The sequence below is a fragment of the Carcharhinus amblyrhynchos genome, unplaced genomic scaffold, assembly GCF_965287045.1.
Source record: "Carcharhinus amblyrhynchos unplaced genomic scaffold, sCarAmb.v2.hapA chromosome_185, whole genome shotgun sequence".
Lineage (NCBI taxonomy): Eukaryota > Metazoa > Chordata > Chondrichthyes > Carcharhiniformes > Carcharhinidae > Carcharhinus > Carcharhinus amblyrhynchos.
Genome location: NW_027649925.1, coordinates 184,611 through 202,525, shown reverse-complemented (window position 1 = coordinate 202,525; position 17,915 = coordinate 184,611). Strand labels below are relative to the sequence as shown.

The window sequence follows — 17,915 nt, the reverse complement described above, 5'->3', positions numbered from 1 at the left end:
TGTAATGTGGGGACCAGAACTGCACACAGTACTCCAAGTGCGGCCGCACCAGAGTTGTGTACAGTTGCAACATGACGCTGCGACTCCTAAATTCAATCCCCCTACCAATAAACGCCAAGACACCGTATGCCTTCTTAACAACCTTATCTACTTGATTCCCAACTTTCAGGGATCTATGTACACATACACCTAGATCCCTCTGTTCATCCACACTATTCAAAGTCCTCCCGTTAGCCCTATACTCAACACATCTGTTACTCCTACCAAAATGAATTACCTCACACTTCTCCTCATTAAACTCCATCCGCCACCTCGCGGCCCAGCTCTGCAACCTGTCTAAGTCACCCTGCAAACTATGACACCCTTCCTCACAATCTACCACACCTCCGACTTTGGTGTCATCAGCAAATTTACTAATCCACCCAACTATACCCTCATCCAGATCATTAATAAAAATTACAAACAGCAGTGGCCCCAAAACAGATCCCTGAGGCACACCACTCGTAACCAAACTCCATGACGAATATTTACCATCAACCACCACCCTCTGTCTCCTATCTGCTAGCCAATTCCTGATCCAAGTACCTAGATTACCCCCAATCCCATACATCTGCATTTTCTGCAGAAGCCTACCATGGTGAACCTTATCAAACGCCTTACTAAACGCCTTACTTTGAGTGAAGAAGTTCCTCCTCAACTCTGATCTAAACTGCACCCCCCTTATCTTGATGCTGTGTCCTGCTACCCTTTCTAAGCGGGAAGAATCTCTCTACCTCTACCCTATCCATCCTCTTCATTATCTTATACGTCTCAATAAGATCCCCCGTCATCCTTCTAAACTCCAACGAGTACAGACCCAGTCTATTTAGTCTCTCTTCATAGGCCAACCCCCTCATCTCCAGTATCAGCCTAGTGAACCTTTTCTGCACTCCCTCCAAGGCCAATATATCCTTTCGCAAGTACGGTGACCAAAACTGCACACAGTACTCGAGCTGCAGCCTCACCAGTGCCCTGTACAGTTGCAGCAAGACCTCCCTGCTTTTATATTCCATCCCCCTCACTATAAAGGTCAACATCCCATTCGCCTTCTTGATCACCTGCTGCACCTGCAGGCTGGGTTTTTGCGACTCGTGCACAAGGACCCCCAGGTCCCTCTGCACTGCAGCATGTTGCAGCTTTTCGCTTTTTAAATAATAATCCCTCCTACGATTATTTCTGCCAAAGTGGATAACCTCACACTTGCTAACATTATACTCCATCTGCCAGGTCCTTGCCCACTCACTCAGCCTATCCAGATCTCTCTGCAGACTTTCCACACTCTCCACGCAATTTGCTTTTCCACTTATCTTCGTGTCATCAGCAAATTTCGTCACCCTACACTCAGCCCACTCCTCCAGATCGTCTATGTAAATGGTAAACAGTTGAGGCCCCAGCACCGATCCCTGCGGCACTCCACTAGTCACCAACTGCCAACCAGAATAGCACCCATTGATACCAACTCTTTGCTTCCTACTAGACAGCCAATCCTCTGTCCACGCTAACACCCTACCCCCAACTCCGTGCACCCTAACCTTCTGTAGCAACCTTTTCTGAGGCACCTTATCAAAAGCCTTTTCGAAATCTAAAAACACCACATCCACCGGTTCCCCTCTGCCTACCGCACTAGTCACATCCTCAAAAAAATCCAATAAATTCGTCAAACACGACTTCCCTTAACAAATCCGTGCTTCATCTGCTCGATCGAACCATTCTTTTCTAGGTGCCTCGCTATTTCTTCTTTGATGACGGATTCTCACATTTTACCAACTACAGACATTAAACTAACCAGCCTATAATTCCCTGCCTTTTGTCTGCTACCTTTTTTAAACAGCGGCGTAACAGTAGCCATTTTCCAACCTTCCGGCACTTCACCGGAGTCCAGCGAATTTTGATAAACAAATACTAAGGCATCCACTATCACCTCTGCCATTTCTTTCAGAACCCTGGGATGCATTCCATCCGGTCCTGGGGACTTGTCCACCTTCAGTCCCATTAGTCTATCAAGCACTACCTCTCTAGTGATAGTAATCGCATTTAGGCCCTCATCTCCTACCATCGTTCTATCTTTAATATCCGGCAAACTATTCGTGTCCGCCTCCGTGAAGACCGAGGCAAAAAATTTATTTAAAGCCTCAGCCATTTCCTCATCGCCCACCACTAAATCCTCACTCTCATCCTCCAAGGGTCATAAGAACATAATAAGAACATAAGAAATAGGAGCAGGAGTAGGCCATCTAGCCCCTCGAGCCTGCCCCGCCATTCAATAAGATCATGACTGATCTGTCGTGTCTCAGTTCCACATTCCCACCCTCTCCCCATAACCCTTAATCCCCTTGTCTATCAAAAACCCACATCTTAAAATTATTTAGTGAGGCAGCCTCCACCACTTCAACGGGCAGAGAATTCCAGACATTCACCACCCTTTGAGTGAAGAAGTTCCTCCTCAACTCCATTCTAAACCGCCCCCCCTTTATCTTGAGGCTGTGCCCTCTAGTCCTACTGTCCTTTCTGAGCAGGAAGACCCTCTCCACCTCTACCCTATCCATCCCATTCATCATCTTATATGTCTCAATGAGATCGCCCCACATTCTTCTAAACTCGAACGAGTACAAGCCTAGTTTATTCAGCCTCTCCTCATAGTTCAACCCCCTCAACTCCGGTATCAGCCAAGTAAACCTCTGCACTCCCTCCAAGGCCAAAATATCCTTGCGTAAGTGCGGCGACCAAAACTGCACACAGTACTCCAGCTGCGGCCTCACCAGTGCCCTATACAGCTGCAGCAAGACCTCCCTACTTTTATATTCAATCCCCCTCGCTATGAAGGCCAGCATCCCATTCGCCTTCCTGACCGCCTGCTGCACCTGTAGGCTGGGTTTTTGCGACTCATGCACAAGGACCCCGAGGTCCCTCTGCACCGTCGCCTGCTGCAGTTTTTCGCCATGTAAGTAATAATCCTTCCTACCATTATTCCTACCAAAGTGGACAACCTCACATTTGCCAACATTAAATTCCATTTGCCAGTTCCTGGCCCATTCGCTCAGCCTATCTAGATCCTTCTGCAGACTCTCCACACCCTCCGCGCAATTTGCCGTTCCACCCATCTTGGTGTCATCAGCAAATTTCGACACCATACACTCGGTTCCCTCCTCCAGATCATCTATATAAATGGTAAATAGCTGAGGCCCCAGCACCAACCCCTGGGCCACTCCACTAGTCACCAACCGCCAATCCAAATAGCACCCATTGACCCCTACTCTCTGCCTCCTATTTGACAGCCAATCCTCTATCCACGCTAACACCCTACCCCCAACTCCATGCCCCCTGACCTTCTGTAATAACCTCTTGTGAGGCACCTTGTCAAACACCTTCTGAAAATCAAGAAACACCACATCCACCGGCTCTCCTCTATCCACCGCCCTAGACACGTCCTCATAGAACTCCAATAAATTCGTCAGACACGACTTCCCCCTAACGAAACCGTGCTGCGTCTGCTCTATCAAACAATTCTCCTTAAGATGCCTCGCTATTTTCTCCTTGATCACGGATTCTAACATTTTACCTACAACAGACGTTAAACTAACTGGCCTATAATTCCCTGCCTTTTGCCTGCCACCCTTCTTAAACAACGGCGTAACATTAGCCATTTTCCAATCTTCCGGCACTTCCCCGGAATCCAGCGACGTTTGGAAAATAATCATCAAGGCATCCACTATCACTTCCGCCATTTCTTTCAGAACCCTTGGATGCATTCCATCCGGTCCTGGGGACTTGTCCACAATCAGTCCCTCCAGTCTGTCGAGCACTGCCTCTCTAGTAACAATAATGTCATTCAGGCCCTCCACTCCTACCATCGTTCCATCTCTAACACCCGGCAAATTATTCACGTCCTCCTCCGTGAAGACCGAAACAAAAAAGTTATTCAAGGCCTCAGCCATTTCCCATCCCCTACCACTAAGTCCCCCCTCTCATCCTCTAAGGGTCCAACGTTCACCCTAGCCAGCCTCTTCCTTTTTATATATTTATAAAAACTCTTGCTATCCTTTTTTATCTTAAGCGCTAGCCCAGCTTCATAGTTTATCCTACCCTTCTTTATCAACTTCTTTGTCATTCTTTGTTGATATTTAAACCTCTCCCAATCCTCTTCTCGCCCACTACTCTTAGCTACTCTAAACGCATCCGCTTTTAATTTAACACTTTCCTTTACCTCCTTCGTTATCCATGGCTGATTATCTCTCCTCCTACGATCCTTTTTAACCATCGGAATAAATTTCTGCTGAGCACCAAGAAAGATCTCCTTAAAGATCCTCCACTGTTCCTCAGCAGACCTACCTTCCAATGCACTCCCCCAATCAACATTCACCAATTCCTCTCTCATCCTACCGTACTCCCCTCTGTTCAAACAAAGGGCACATGTCCGGGAACCCACTTTCTCCTCCTCCATCTGCATCAGAAACTCCACCATACAATGATCACTCTTCCCAAGAGGATCCTTCACCACAAGGTCCCTAATTCTACCCGCCTCATTACATAACACCAGATCCAAGATAGCTCGCTCCCTCGTCGGCTCCAACACACACTGTTCAAGGAAACTATCCCGGCAGCATTCCAAGAACTCTTCCTCAAGCCCACCACGTCCAACATGGGTCGACCAATCAATATGTAGATTGAAATCCCCCATAATTATCGCCGTTCCATTCCTGCACGCCGCATTTATTTGCGCGTTAACAGCCTGCCCCACCTCCAGATCATTATTCGGGGGCCTATAGACGGGACCCACCAGCGTCTTCCTCCCTTTGCTGTTCCTAATCTCCACCCACAGCGATTCCACTTTCTGCTCTTTGGTTCCTATATCATCCCTTACTACCACCCTGATGCTATCCTTAATCAGCAGAGCTACGCACCCCCCTTTTTCCTCCTGCCTATCCTTCCTAAACACTTGATACCCCTGGACATTCAGCTCCCAGTCCCTGTCACCTTGCAGCCACGTCTCTGTAATGGCCACCAGATCATATCCATTTGTGCTGATCTGCGCCACCAGCTCATCCACTTTATTCCGAATGCTTTGTGCATTCAGATAAAGTGCCTTCATCCCAGCCTTCACCTGTACCCTATTTGCCAGAACGCGACCAACCATACTCACGCCCCCTACTCCCTTTATTATTGGGACATCCTGGCCTCTTCCCTTACCTGTACCCTCTCCTTTACTTTAGACCCCGTAATGTCACCGACCCTCGCACCCTCCCCCCCCAATTAGTTTAAAGCCCTATCTACAGTCCTATTTACACGATTAGCCCAACATTCACTCTAGCCAGCCTCCTCTTCTTTATATATTTGTAAAAACTTTTATTGTCCTACTTTATGTTTAGTGCTAGTTTAGCTTCATACTCTCTTTCCTTTCTTTATCACCTTCTTAGTCATTCTTTGTTGATTTTTAAATCTTTCCCAATCTTCTAATCGCCCACTATTTTTAGCCACTCTGAACGTATCAGCTTTTAATTTAGTACTCTCTTTTATTCCCTTTGATAACCACAGCTGGTTATCTCTTCTCTTACAGTCCTTCTTTACCATCGGAATATATTTCTGCTGAGTACCGAAAAAGATCTCCTTAAAAATCCTCCACTGTTCCTCAGCTGTCCTACCAATCAATCTGCGCCCCAATTTGCATTCTCCAATTCTGCCCTCATCTTATCATACTCCCCTCTGTTCAAACAGAGGACACTGGTTCGGGACCCTACTTTCTCGTCCCCATCTGTATCAGAAATTCAATCATACTATGATCACTCGTCCCAAGAGGGTCCCTCACTAGAAGATCCCTAATTCTACCTGCCTCGTTACACAACACCAGGCCTAAGATAGCTCACTCCCTCGTAGGTTCCGTCACATACTGTTCAAGGAAACTATCCCGACAGCATTCCAAGAACTCTTCCTCAATCCCACCACACCCGACTTGGGTCATCCAATCAATATGCAGATTAAAATCTCCCACAATTATCGCCGTTCCGTTTCTGCACGCATCAATTATTTGCTTGTTTATAGCCCGCCCCACCTCAAAGTTATTATTTGGGGGCCTATGGACCACACCCACCAGTGTCTTCCTCCCCTTACTATTCCTTATCTCCACCCACAACGATTCCACGTTTTGCTCTTTGGAGCCTATATCTTCCCTTACTATCACCCTGATATTATCCTTAATTAACAGAGCTACCCCACCCCCTTTTTCCTCCCGTCTATCCTTCCTAAACACCTGATACCCCTGGACATTCAGCTCCCAGTCCCTGTCACCCTGCAACCGTGTAATGGTTGCCGTGTGGATCGGGGCCTACGGCTGATGCCAGGGCCTGGGGCTGGAGTTGCTGTGTGAGCCTGGGCCTGGGGCTGAAACCTGAGCCTGGGGCTGATGCCTGGGCCTGCGGCTGATGCCTGGCCCTGGGGTTGCCGTGTGGACCTGGGCCTAGGGCTGATGCCAGGGCCTGGGGCTGGAGTTGCTGTGTGATTCTGGGCCTAGGGCTATGATATTCTGAAGTGATATTTTTGTTGCAGGTTTTTTGGGCGGAATCACATTTTCTGATAACCGCATGCTGCTTCCAGAGGACCCAGAGAAAGAGGCTGAAGGTGATGAAGTGATGCTGTGGGAATACACCACTGCGCAGAATAAAGGGACAGGATCTGATCCTGGCTCAGCGAAGAACCTTTCTTTTGTCGAACCTTCACGCTTTGCAAATAGAGGTGAGAGCCATGCTAAATGTGTAAATCTTTCACCCTGACTGATAGAACTGCAACAACACAGCAATTACCACAAATCTGTGGCCACCTTTATCAGAATTTTTCCTTCCAAACAGTTTTCTGACCCCACCGCACCTCAGTTCATCAAAGTCGTACATTTTGCCTCCTAATCCTTCCCAAGCTGTCTACAGCCTTTGACACAGTTTGACCACATTGTTCTGCTCCAGATCTTCTCCACTATTACCCAGCAGGATGGATCTCACTGGGTTTGTCTAATCCAAATAGAATAGCCAGAGTATCAATCATAATGGTTCCTTTCCTGCTCCCACCGTTACCTCTGCTATCCCTCAGGAATTTTTCCACGGCCCCTTCCTCATCTATATGTTGTAAGGTATTAGTGTTTTATTGTTGAAAGGGACAGCTATTGTATTTGGTGGTGTGACGAACAGTTTACTTAAGTCGCCTGTTTCAGATTGGGAGAGCGATCCTTGCATTGAAAAGCTTTGAAAAACATTGCTGCAATGATGTGTAAGTTCTTAAATGCCATTGATCAGGAAATTAGAAGCATTCAACCCTGAAATAGAATAGTGGGACCAGAATGTTGAATCTGTGATGATACTGTGCCTTTAAGAAATGTATTGTGTCATGTTTCTTGTGCAGAATTCTTTTAGCAGTCAGTCCTAGTAACTGGTGCCACTTTGCAACCGGCAGCACCTATTGTTACTGGAGTAGCATAATTGCTCCTAAATTCCAGAATGTTCCTTTTAATTGAGGTGATTGTGGTTTGGTTATTTTAGTATTTTCCCTTGGGATTTTGCAGCGTAGAGCTTGATTAAGTTGATTGACAGGAATGATCATGTGACTGGGCTAGACTAAGCCTGCACGGAAAAATGAAGTCAGTTGCTGCTTGGAATCTTTAAGGGGAGGTAGCTTTCTCTGTGTCTCTTTTTCTTTCTGGATTTGGTCGAGTCTACACAGTAAGAAGTCTCACAACACCAGGTTACAGTCCAACAGGTTTATTTGGTAGCAGACACCACTAGCTTTCGGAGCTTTGCCCTTCAGGTGAGTGGGGAGTTCTGATCACAAATAGGACATACAAAGGCACACACTTGGTTTATAGAACTCTGATTAGAATGCAAGTCTTTACAGCTATTCAAGTCTTAAAGGTGCAGACAGTGTGAGTGGAAAGAGCATTAAGCATTAAGAGATGTGTATTACATCCAGACAGGACAGTAAATGAGATTTTGCAAGCCCAGGCAAGTCATGGGGGTTACAGATAGTGTGACATGAATTCAAGATCGTGGTTTAGGCCATCAAAATGTGCGTGGAATTTGGCTATCAGTCTCTGCTCAGCGACTCTGCACTGTCCTGTGTCGTGAAGGCCGCCTTGGAGAACGCTTACCTGAAGATCAGAGGCTGAATGCCCGTGACTGCTGAAATGTTCGCCAACAGGAAGAGAACAGTCCTGCCTAGTGATTATCGAGCGATGTTCATTCATCCATTCTCGTAGCATCTGCGTGGTCTCCCCAATGTACCATGCTGCGGGACATCCTTTCCTGCAGCGTATTAGGTAGACAACGTTGGCTGAGTTGCAAGAGTATGTGCCGTGTACCTGGTGGATGGTATTCTCACGTGTGACGATGTCATCCACTCCCGCTTCTATTTCTTATGTTCTTATGATCCGGCGTGTCTTGCAGAGGTTGCTGTGGCAGGGTTGTGTGGGGTTGTGGTCACTGTTCCCCTGAAGGCTGGGTAGTTTGCTGCAAATAATGGTCTGTTTGAGGTTGTGCGGTTGTTTGAAGGCAAGAAGTGGGGGTGTGGGGATGGCCCTGGCGAGATGTTCGTCTTCGTCAATGTTGAAGACTCTGGAGAAGATGTCGTAGCTTCTCCACTCCGGGGAAGTACTGGACGACTACGGGTACTCTGTCCACCGTGTCCTGTGTTTGTCTTCTGAGGAGGTCAGTGCGCTTTTTCACTATGGCATGTCAGAACTGTCGATCGATGAGTCGAGCACCACATCCTGTTCTTATGAAGGCATTTTTTAGCATCTGGAGGTGTCTGTCATGATCCTCCTCATCTGAGCAGATCCTGTGTATATGGAGGGCTTGTCCGTAGGGGATGGCTTCTTTAACGTGTTTAGGGTGGAAGCTGGAGAAGTGGAGCATCGTGAGGTTGTCTGTGGGCTTGCGGTACAGTGAGGTGCTGAGGTGACCATCCTTGATGGAGATGCGTGTGTCCAAGAATGCAACCAATTCCGGACAATAGTCCATGGTGTCAATAGTCCAGGGGCAGGTTCTTTACCCAGAGGGTGGTGAGGGACTGGAATGCCCTGCCTGCTGCAGTTGTAAATGCGCCTAGTTTGGGGGCGTTTAAGAGATTGGTGGATAGGTTTATGGACGAAAAGGGATTGGTTTAGATTAGTGGGTCAATGTTTTTTTTTAAAAATAAGACTGGTCGGCGCAACATTGTGGGCCGAAGGGCCTGTTCCGCGCTGTAATGTTCTATGTTCTATGTTCTATGGTGAGTCTGATGGTGGGGTGGAACTTGTTGATGTCAGTTATTGTCCACCATGAGTCCAAAGCAAGAAAATGTCATCGATGGGCATTGGTGAGACCGCAGCTGGAGTACTGTGTGCAGTTTTGGGCGCCGTACTTACGCAAGGATATCTTAGCCTTGGAGGGAGTGCAGAGGAGGTTTACTAGGCTGATGCTGGAGTTGAGGGGGTTGAGCTATGAGGAGAGGCTGAATAAACTAGGCTTGTACTCGTTAGAGTTTAGAAGAATGAGGGGAGATCTCATTGAGACGTATAAGATGATGAATGGGATGGATAGGATAGAGGTGGAGAGACTCTTCCCGCTCAGAAAGGACAGTAGGACTAGGGGGCATAGCCTCAAGATAAAGGGGGGGCGGTTTAGAACAGAGTTGAGGAGGAACTTCTTCACTCAAAGGGTGGTGAATCTGTGGAATTCTCTGCCCGTTGAAGTGGTGGAGGCTGCCTCGCTAAATATTTTTAAGACGCGGGTTGATGGGTTTTTGATGAGAGAGGGGATTAAGGGTTATGGGGAGAGGGCGGGAATGTGGAACTGAGCCACGACAGATCAGCCATGATCTTATTGACTGGCGGGGCAGGCTCGAAGGGCTAGTTGGCCTACTCCTGCTCCTATTTCTTATGTTCTTATGTATCTAGTGTATAGCATCGGTTGAAGGTCCTGTGCAGTGAAGAAGTCTTGTTCGAGCTGTGCATGAAGATATTGGCATATTGAGGTGCGAATTTGGTCTCCATGGCTGTTCCGAGTGTCTGGATGAAAAACTGGTTGTTGAAGGTGAAGACATTGTGGCCCAGGATAAAGCGGATGAGTTGTAAAATTGCATCTGGAAACTGGCAGTTGTCGGCATTGAGTACTGAGGCAGTTGCAGCAATGCCATCATCATGGGGAATGTTGGTGTAGAGCGCCGAGACATCCATTGTGATGAGGAGTGTCCTTGGTTCAACTGCTCCATGTGTGCTGAGTTTCCGTAGTGTCGTGACAAAAGCTGGGGGTTCTTTGTACAATGGGTTTCAGGATGTTCTCGCAAAGGGTCCCGTTGCCCGCAGGTCCGACCAAAGAACACACCCATCAACTCAACACTCTGATCAAGACCTTTGATGTGGACCTTCAGAGCACCCTCCATGCTGTCATTCCACATACTCTCCGCGTTGGACATCTCTACTGCCTCCCAAAGATACACAAGGCAAACATCGGGCAATGGGACCCTGTGCAAGAACCTCGCCAGCTATGTCGAGGGCATCCTGAAACCTATTGTACAAAGAACCCCCAGCTTTTGTCGTGACACTACGGACTTCCTACGGAAACTCAGCACACATGGAGCAGTTGAACCAGGGACATTCCTCGTCACAATGGATGTCTCGGCGCTCTACACCAACATCCCCCACGATGACAGCATTGCTGCAACTGTCTCAGTACTCAGCGCCGACAACTGCCAGTTTCCAGATGCAATTTTACAACTCATCCGCTTTATCCTGGACCGCAATGTCTTCACCTTCAACAACCAGTTTTTCATCCAGACACACGGAACAGCCGTGGGGACCAAACTCGCACCTCAATATGCCAACAGCTTCATGCACAGGCTTGAACAAGACTTCTTAACTGCACAGGACCTTCAACCGATGCTATACACTAGATACATCAATGACGTTTTCTTCCTTTGGCCTCATGGTGAACAATCACTGAAAGAACTATATGATGACATCAACAAGTTCCACCCCACCATCAGACTCACCATGGACTATTCTCTGGAATCGGTTGCATTCTTGGACACACGCATCTCCATCAAGGACAGTCACCTCAGCACCTCACTGTACCGCAAGCCCACAGACAATCTCACAATGCTCCACTTCTCCAGCTTCCACCCTAAACACATTAAAGAAGCCATCCCGTATGGACAAGCCCTCTGTATACACAGGATCTACTCAGATGAGGAGGATCGTGACAGATACCTCCAGATGCTGAAAAATGCCCTCACAAGAACAGGATGTGGCGCTCGATTCATCGATCGACAGTTCCGATGCGCCACAGCGGAAACCACACCAACCTCCTCAGAAGTCAAACACGGGACACAGTGGACAGAGTACCTTTCGTCATCCAGTACTTCCCCAGAGCGGAGAAGCTACGACATCTTCTCCGGAGTCTTCAACATATCATTGACGAAGACGAACATCTCGCCAGCGCCATCCCAACAACCCAATTCTTGCCTTCAAACAACCGCACAACCTCAAACAGACCATTTTTCACAGCAAACTACCAAGCTTTCAAGAGAACAGTGACCACAACCCCACACAACCCTGCCACAGCAACCTCTGCAAGACATGCTGGATTATTGACATGGATGACATCATCACACATGAGAATAGCATCCACTAGGTACACGGTACGTACTCTTGCAACTCGGCCAACGTTGTCTACCTAATACGCTGCCGGAAAGGATGTCCCGCAGCATGGTACACCGGGGAGACCATGCAGACGCTACGAGAATGGATGAATGAACACCGCTCGACAATCACCAGGCAAGACTGTTCCCTTCCTGTTGGCGAACACTTCAGCAGTCACAGACATTCAGCCTCTGACCTTCAGGTAAGCGTTCTCCAAGACGGTCTTCACGACACACGACAGCGCAGAGTCGCTGAGCAGAGACTGACAGCCAAGGTCCGCACACGTGAGGACAGTCTCAACCAGGATCTTGGGTTCATGTTACACTATATGTAACCCCCAGGACTTGCTTGGATTTGCAAAACCTCAATTACTGTACTGTCTGGAGACAATACACATCTCTTTAACCTATGCCTAACACTCTGTCCACATTGTCTGCATCTTTAAGATTTGAATCGCAGGTTAGTTGTAAAGACTCACATTCTAATCAGTAATCTGTAAAGTGTGTGCTGTTATATGCTCTGTTTGAGGCCAGAATTCTCCATTCGCCTGACGAAGAGGCAAACCCCGAAAGCTTGTGAGTTTACTATCAAATAAATTGGTTGGATTTTAACCTGGTGCTGTGAGACTTCTTACAAGTAGTGTGCGGCAGGGATCGGTGCTGGGTCCATTGTTGTTTGTCATCTATATCAATGATCTGGATGATAATGTGGTAAATTGGATCAGCAAATTTGCTGACGATACAAAGATTGGAGGTGTAGTGGACAGTGAGGAAGGTTTTCAAAGCTTGCAGAGGGATTTGGATCAACTAGAAAAATGGGCTGAAAAATGGCAAATGGAATTTAACGCAGACAAGTGTGAGGTATTGCACTTTAGAAGAACAAATCAAAGTAGAACATACAGGGTGAATGGTAGGACTCTGAAGAGTGCAGTTGAACAGAGGGATCTAGGAAAACAGGTGCAGAATTCCCTAAAAGTGACGTCACAGGTGGATAGGGTCGTCAAGAGTGCTTTTAGTACATTGGCCTTTATAAATCGGAATATTGAGTATGAAAGTTGGAGTGTTATGATCAGGCTGTATAAGGCATTGGTGAGGCCGAATTTAGAGTATTGTGTACAGTTTTGGTCACCTAGTTACAGGAAGGATGTAAATAAGGTTGAAAGAGTGCAGAGAAGGTTCACAAGGTTGTTGCCAGGACTTGAGAAGCTGAGTTACAGAGAGAGATTGAATAGGTTAGGACTTTATTCCCTGGAGCATAAAAGAATGAGGGGAGATTTGATAGAGGTGTATAAGATTTTGATGGGTATAGATAGAGTGAATGCAAGCAGGCTTTTTCCATTGAGGCTAGGGGAGAAAAAAACCAGAGGGCATGGGTTAAGGGTGAAAGGAAAAAAGTTTAAAGGGAATATTAGGGGGGGGTTCTTCACGCAGAGAGTGGTGGGAGTATGGAATGAGCTGCCAAATAAAGTAGTAAATGCAAGGTCACTTTTAACATTTAAGAAAAACTTGGATGGGATGAGAGGGGTGTGGAGGGATATGGTCCAAGTGCAGGTCAGTGGGACTCGGCAAAAAATGGTTTGGCACAGATAAGAAGGGCCAAAAGGCCTCTTTCTGAGCTATAATTTTCTATGGTTCCATATATTTACTTTTGGTGCTAACTTAGTGTGAAGAGGGATTTATGTCTGTGGGGTTATTGCTTACATTGCTAACTCTAGAGATAGGTCAGCAGTTAAGATTTAAACCTTGTCATTTTTAAGTATTTTAGTTGGCAAAACTATTTTTGTTATAGTTAAACAATATTGTTAAAGTTTGTTTTAATAAAAACTTCCTAGTCGGTCAATAGAATCACACCAGGAGTGAAAAACCTTATGCTCACCCGAACGCCAGAATCAAAAATAGTTGGGGCCTAGGCTAACTTTGTAATGTACTTTGGAGTTTCTGATCTGGACCCTGTATCTCTGATATTATTTTTTAAGATCTATGAAATCGGCGGGAGCAGAAGGTAATCTTTATATCAGCCTGCGGGGTTCATATTTACTATCTTGTTCAAGGTCTGACATCTAGGGGTATAGGTTCATAGCTTCTTGAAAGTGGAGTTACAGCTGGACAGAGTGGTGAAGAAGGCATTCAGCATGCTTGGTTTCATTGGTCAGAACATTGAATACAGGAGACAGAGCATTGGACATTCCTTAGGCTACAGAAAGCACTGAAAGAGGTGCATTTGAATGGCAAAGCATGCAAGCAGGCAAGGTAAACAAACTTTGGTGGGAAAACGCTGCTTGTCATGGTGCCAGGGATGAGATGGAGATGTCGGTGTTGGACTGGGGTAAACACAGTAAGAAGTCTCACAACACCAGGTTAAAGTCCAACCAGTTTATTTAACTAAATTGGTTTATTTAACTAAACTACAAAATAAACTGGTTGGACTGGTTGGAATGCACCCGAGGGTCCTGAAAGAAATGGCGGAGGTGATAGTGGATGCCTTGGTGGTTATTTTCCAGACGTCGCTGGATTCCGGGGAAGTGCCGGAAGATTGGAAAATGGCTAATGTTACGCCGTTGTTTAAGAAGGGTGCCAGGCAAAAGGCGGGGAATTATAGGCCTGTTAGTTTAACGTCTGTTGTAGGTAAAATGTTAGAATCCGTCATCAAGGAGGAAATAGCGAGGCATCTTGAGGGGAACTACTTGATAGAGCAGACGCAGCACGGTTTCCTTAAAGGGAAGTCGTGTCTGACAAATTTACTGGAGTTCTATGAGGATGTGTCTAGGGCGGTGGATAGAGGAGAGCCGGTGGATGTGGTCTTTCTGGATTTTCAGAAGGCGTTTGACAAGAGGTTATTACAGAAGGTCAGGGGGCATGGAGTTGGGGGTAGGGTGTTAGCGTGGATAGAGGACTGGTTGTCAAATAGGAGGCAGAGAGTGGGGGTCAATGGGTGCTATTCGGATTGGCGGGTGGTGACTAGTGGAGTGCCCCAGGGGTCGGTGCTGGGGCCTCAGCTATTTACCATTTATATAGATGATCTGGAGGAGGGAACCGAGTGTAGGGTGTCGAAATTTGCTGATGACACCAAAATTGGTGGAAAGGCAAATTGTGCGGAGGGTGGGGAGAGTCTACAGAAGGATCTAGATAGGCTGGGCGAATGGGCCAGGAAATGGCAAATGGAATTTAATGTTGGCAAGTGCGAGGTGGTCCACTTTGGTAGGAATAATGGTAGGAAGTATTATTACTTACGTGGAGAAAAACTGCAGCAGGCGACGGTGCAGAGGGACCTCAGGGTCCTTGTGCATGAGTCGCAAAAACCCAGCTTGCAGGTGCAGCAGGTGGTCAGGAAGGCGAATGGGATGCTGGCCTTCATCGCGAGGGGGATTGAATATAAAAGTAGGGAGGTCTTGCTGCGGCTGTATAGGGCATTGTTGAGGCCGCAGCTGGAGTACTGTGTGCAGTTTTGGGCGCCGTACTTACGCAAGGATATTTTAGCCTTGGAGGGAGTGCAGAGGAGGTTTACTAGGCTGATGCCGGAGTTGAGGGGGTTGAGCTATGAGGAGAGGCTGAATAGATTAGGCTTGTACTCGTTAGAGTTTAGAAGAATGAGGGGAGATCTCATTGAGACGTATAAGATGATGAATGGGATGGATAGGATAGAGGTGGAGAGACTCTTCCCGCTCAGAAAGGATAGTAGGACTAGGGGGCATAGCCTCAAGATAAAGGGGGGGCGGTTTAGAACGGAGTTGAGGAGGAACTTCTTCACTCAAAGGGTGGTGAATCTCTGGAATTCTCTGCCCGTTGAAGTGGTGGAGGCTGCCTCGCTAAATATTTTTAAGACGTGGGTTGATGGGTTTTTGATAAGAGAGGGGATTAAGGGTTATGGGGAGAGGGCAGGAATGTGGAACTGAGCCACGACAGATCAGCCATGATCTTATTGAATGGCGGGGCAGGCTCGAAGGGCTAGTTGGCCTACTCCTGCTCCTATTTCTTATGTTCCTATTTCTTATGTTCTTATGACTTTAACCTGATGTTGTGAGACTTCTTACTGCCAGGGATGAGGGCATAGATTTAAGGTGAGGGGCGAAATACAGACAGGTGTAGCTGACATGTCAAGTTGACACATTCCTGAGTTGTTCAAATTGCCTGAACATAAACTGCAGAACTGCCACAGACAACTCATCATCTATGCAAAGAAAAGTGTGGAATGGTCAAGAGTCATCTATGATCTCTAAAAGGGGATTGAGGGGCTCAAGTATTGTAGTGTAGGAAAGGACAACAACGAGAGAGCAGACTTTGCTAAAATTGTACCATCATCTGAAATGAACTGCTGGTACAGTGATTTAGTACAGTGTGCAGAGATGTGGCTGCCCGGTGAAGCAGCACTGCACAGGACTGGTGTTCGAATACGTTGCGATGGTTTTTACATCAGCATAACTACCAAAGTGTTATTTGGAATCGTGGTTGAAATGAATTCTGACACCGAGAAAGACAATCTACCGTGTGTCTTTGTCAAAGAGTGTGCAGAAAGTGATGGTGCAGATACAGAGCAAACAAAGGAGTCGAATAGCTTGGCAGAGGAGGAGCCAAGGCCAAGGAGTAAGAAAGGGGGCAGAGATAAAATGACCTTTCTGAATAGCCCTGATTACACACATGTAATGTTATCCTGCTGATCTTGTCTAGTTCTATGAAGACATCACCAGAGCTAATTTATCATTGCAATAACAAATTGAGTTTGGACTTGGAATCAAAGCAGGATTAAAGCCTGAAGGAGAATTTTGGAGAGAGTGCTTTGTCATGAATACGATGAATAAAGGAGTGTTCAATGGTGAATGACAAGGAATGAAATATATTATAAGAACATAAGAACATAAGAAATAGGAGCAGGAGTAGGCCATCTGGCCCTTCGAGCCTGCCCCGCCATTCAATAAGATCATGGCTGATCTGTCGTGGCTCAGTTCCACTTTCCCGCCCTCTCCCCATAACCCTTAATCCCCTCTCTTATCAAAAACCCATCAACCCGCTTCTTAAAAATTGCATGTTTTGATTTTGTACAATATATGAAAATTTGTTGTAGAGTACTGGTAATGTGAAACTAAAGAGTTTGAAAAATGAAACCATCTTTGAATATTGATGGTTCATTTTTTTCTTAAGGGGTGGTGTGACCTTACTGTACATTTAAGAAGTGTTTTTAATCATGTACACTGCAGTTATAAACAAACTTTTTCAGTTTGGCTTTCTCGTTGTTGCTAGGTTGTCTATGAGAATCCTTTCATTGCTGCTTAAACAGGGGGTTTATTTATTTTTTCTGGGATGTTTCTCTTGTTAGGAGAAAAACAGGACAGGTGATGGAAGTTTTTTCATTTTCAGTTTGGAGCTGCAGATTTGAGTTTTCGTTTTAAAAGAGGCATCAAGCTAAAAAGAAATCTCCCTCTCTTTGTCTCTCTCTGGTTTTGGAAATTCTGCTGGTTAGCTGAAAGTAAGATATTGCCTTTCTGGAGTGGGAGTCAGCTATTGGTAGCTGGTCTAGAGGCCCTGATGTTTTGGGAAGCTGTTCTGAGTCTCTCCAGAGAACTGCAGACTTCATCCAAGGTCTCAATTCCAGTATTACGTGAGCATTAATCTTTGTTGTGTTAAACCTGTGAAAAGGGTCTTTTTTCTATGGGATTGGATTGATTGGAACACAGTAGATATATTTGTTAAGGGTTATACATTATCATGGTTGTTTTGTTTCTTGTTTGTAATTGGTAAGAGTTCTTGCTAATTTTCTTAAATAAACTTTGTTTGATATAAGATCCCCAGTGAGTCATTTAAATTATGCCTGAAACACATTATGCTTATCCTAACCAAGTTCAAGATGCAAACCTTATGAGCCCCCAAATCATAAAAATAGAAATCCTACAGTATAGAAAGAGGCCACTCAGACCATCAAGTCTTCACCAACCACAATCCCAGCCAGGCCCCTACTCCCATATCCACCTACTAATCCCTCTAACATATGCATCTCAGGACACTAAGGGCATTTTTTACCACAGCCAATCAACCTAACCTGCACATCTTTGAACTGTGGGAGGAAACCCACACAGACATGAGGAGAATGTACAAGCTCCACACAGACAGTGACCCAAGTTAGGAGTCAAACCCAAGTCCCTGGAGCTGTGAAGCAGCAGTGCTAACCACTGTGCTACTGTGCCTGATCCAGGAGGGTTCCATAAAACTCTTTGGAATAACGTCCTTCTCTC

At 46.3% G+C, this 17,915-nt stretch overlaps 1 protein-coding gene across 1 annotated transcript in view; it reads left to right on the top strand.

The window, feature by feature from the left end:
- The window catches only part of LOC145338809 (uncharacterized), a 101,515-nt gene that overhangs the window by 14,924 nt on the left and 68,676 nt on the right, over positions 1-17,915 (top strand). The window contains exon 3 of the mRNA XM_080183211.1: positions 6,580-6,765. Within this exon, the coding sequence (XP_080039337.1) occupies positions 6,580-6,765 (186 nt within the window). The remainder of the gene's footprint in view (positions 1-6,579; positions 6,766-17,915) is intronic.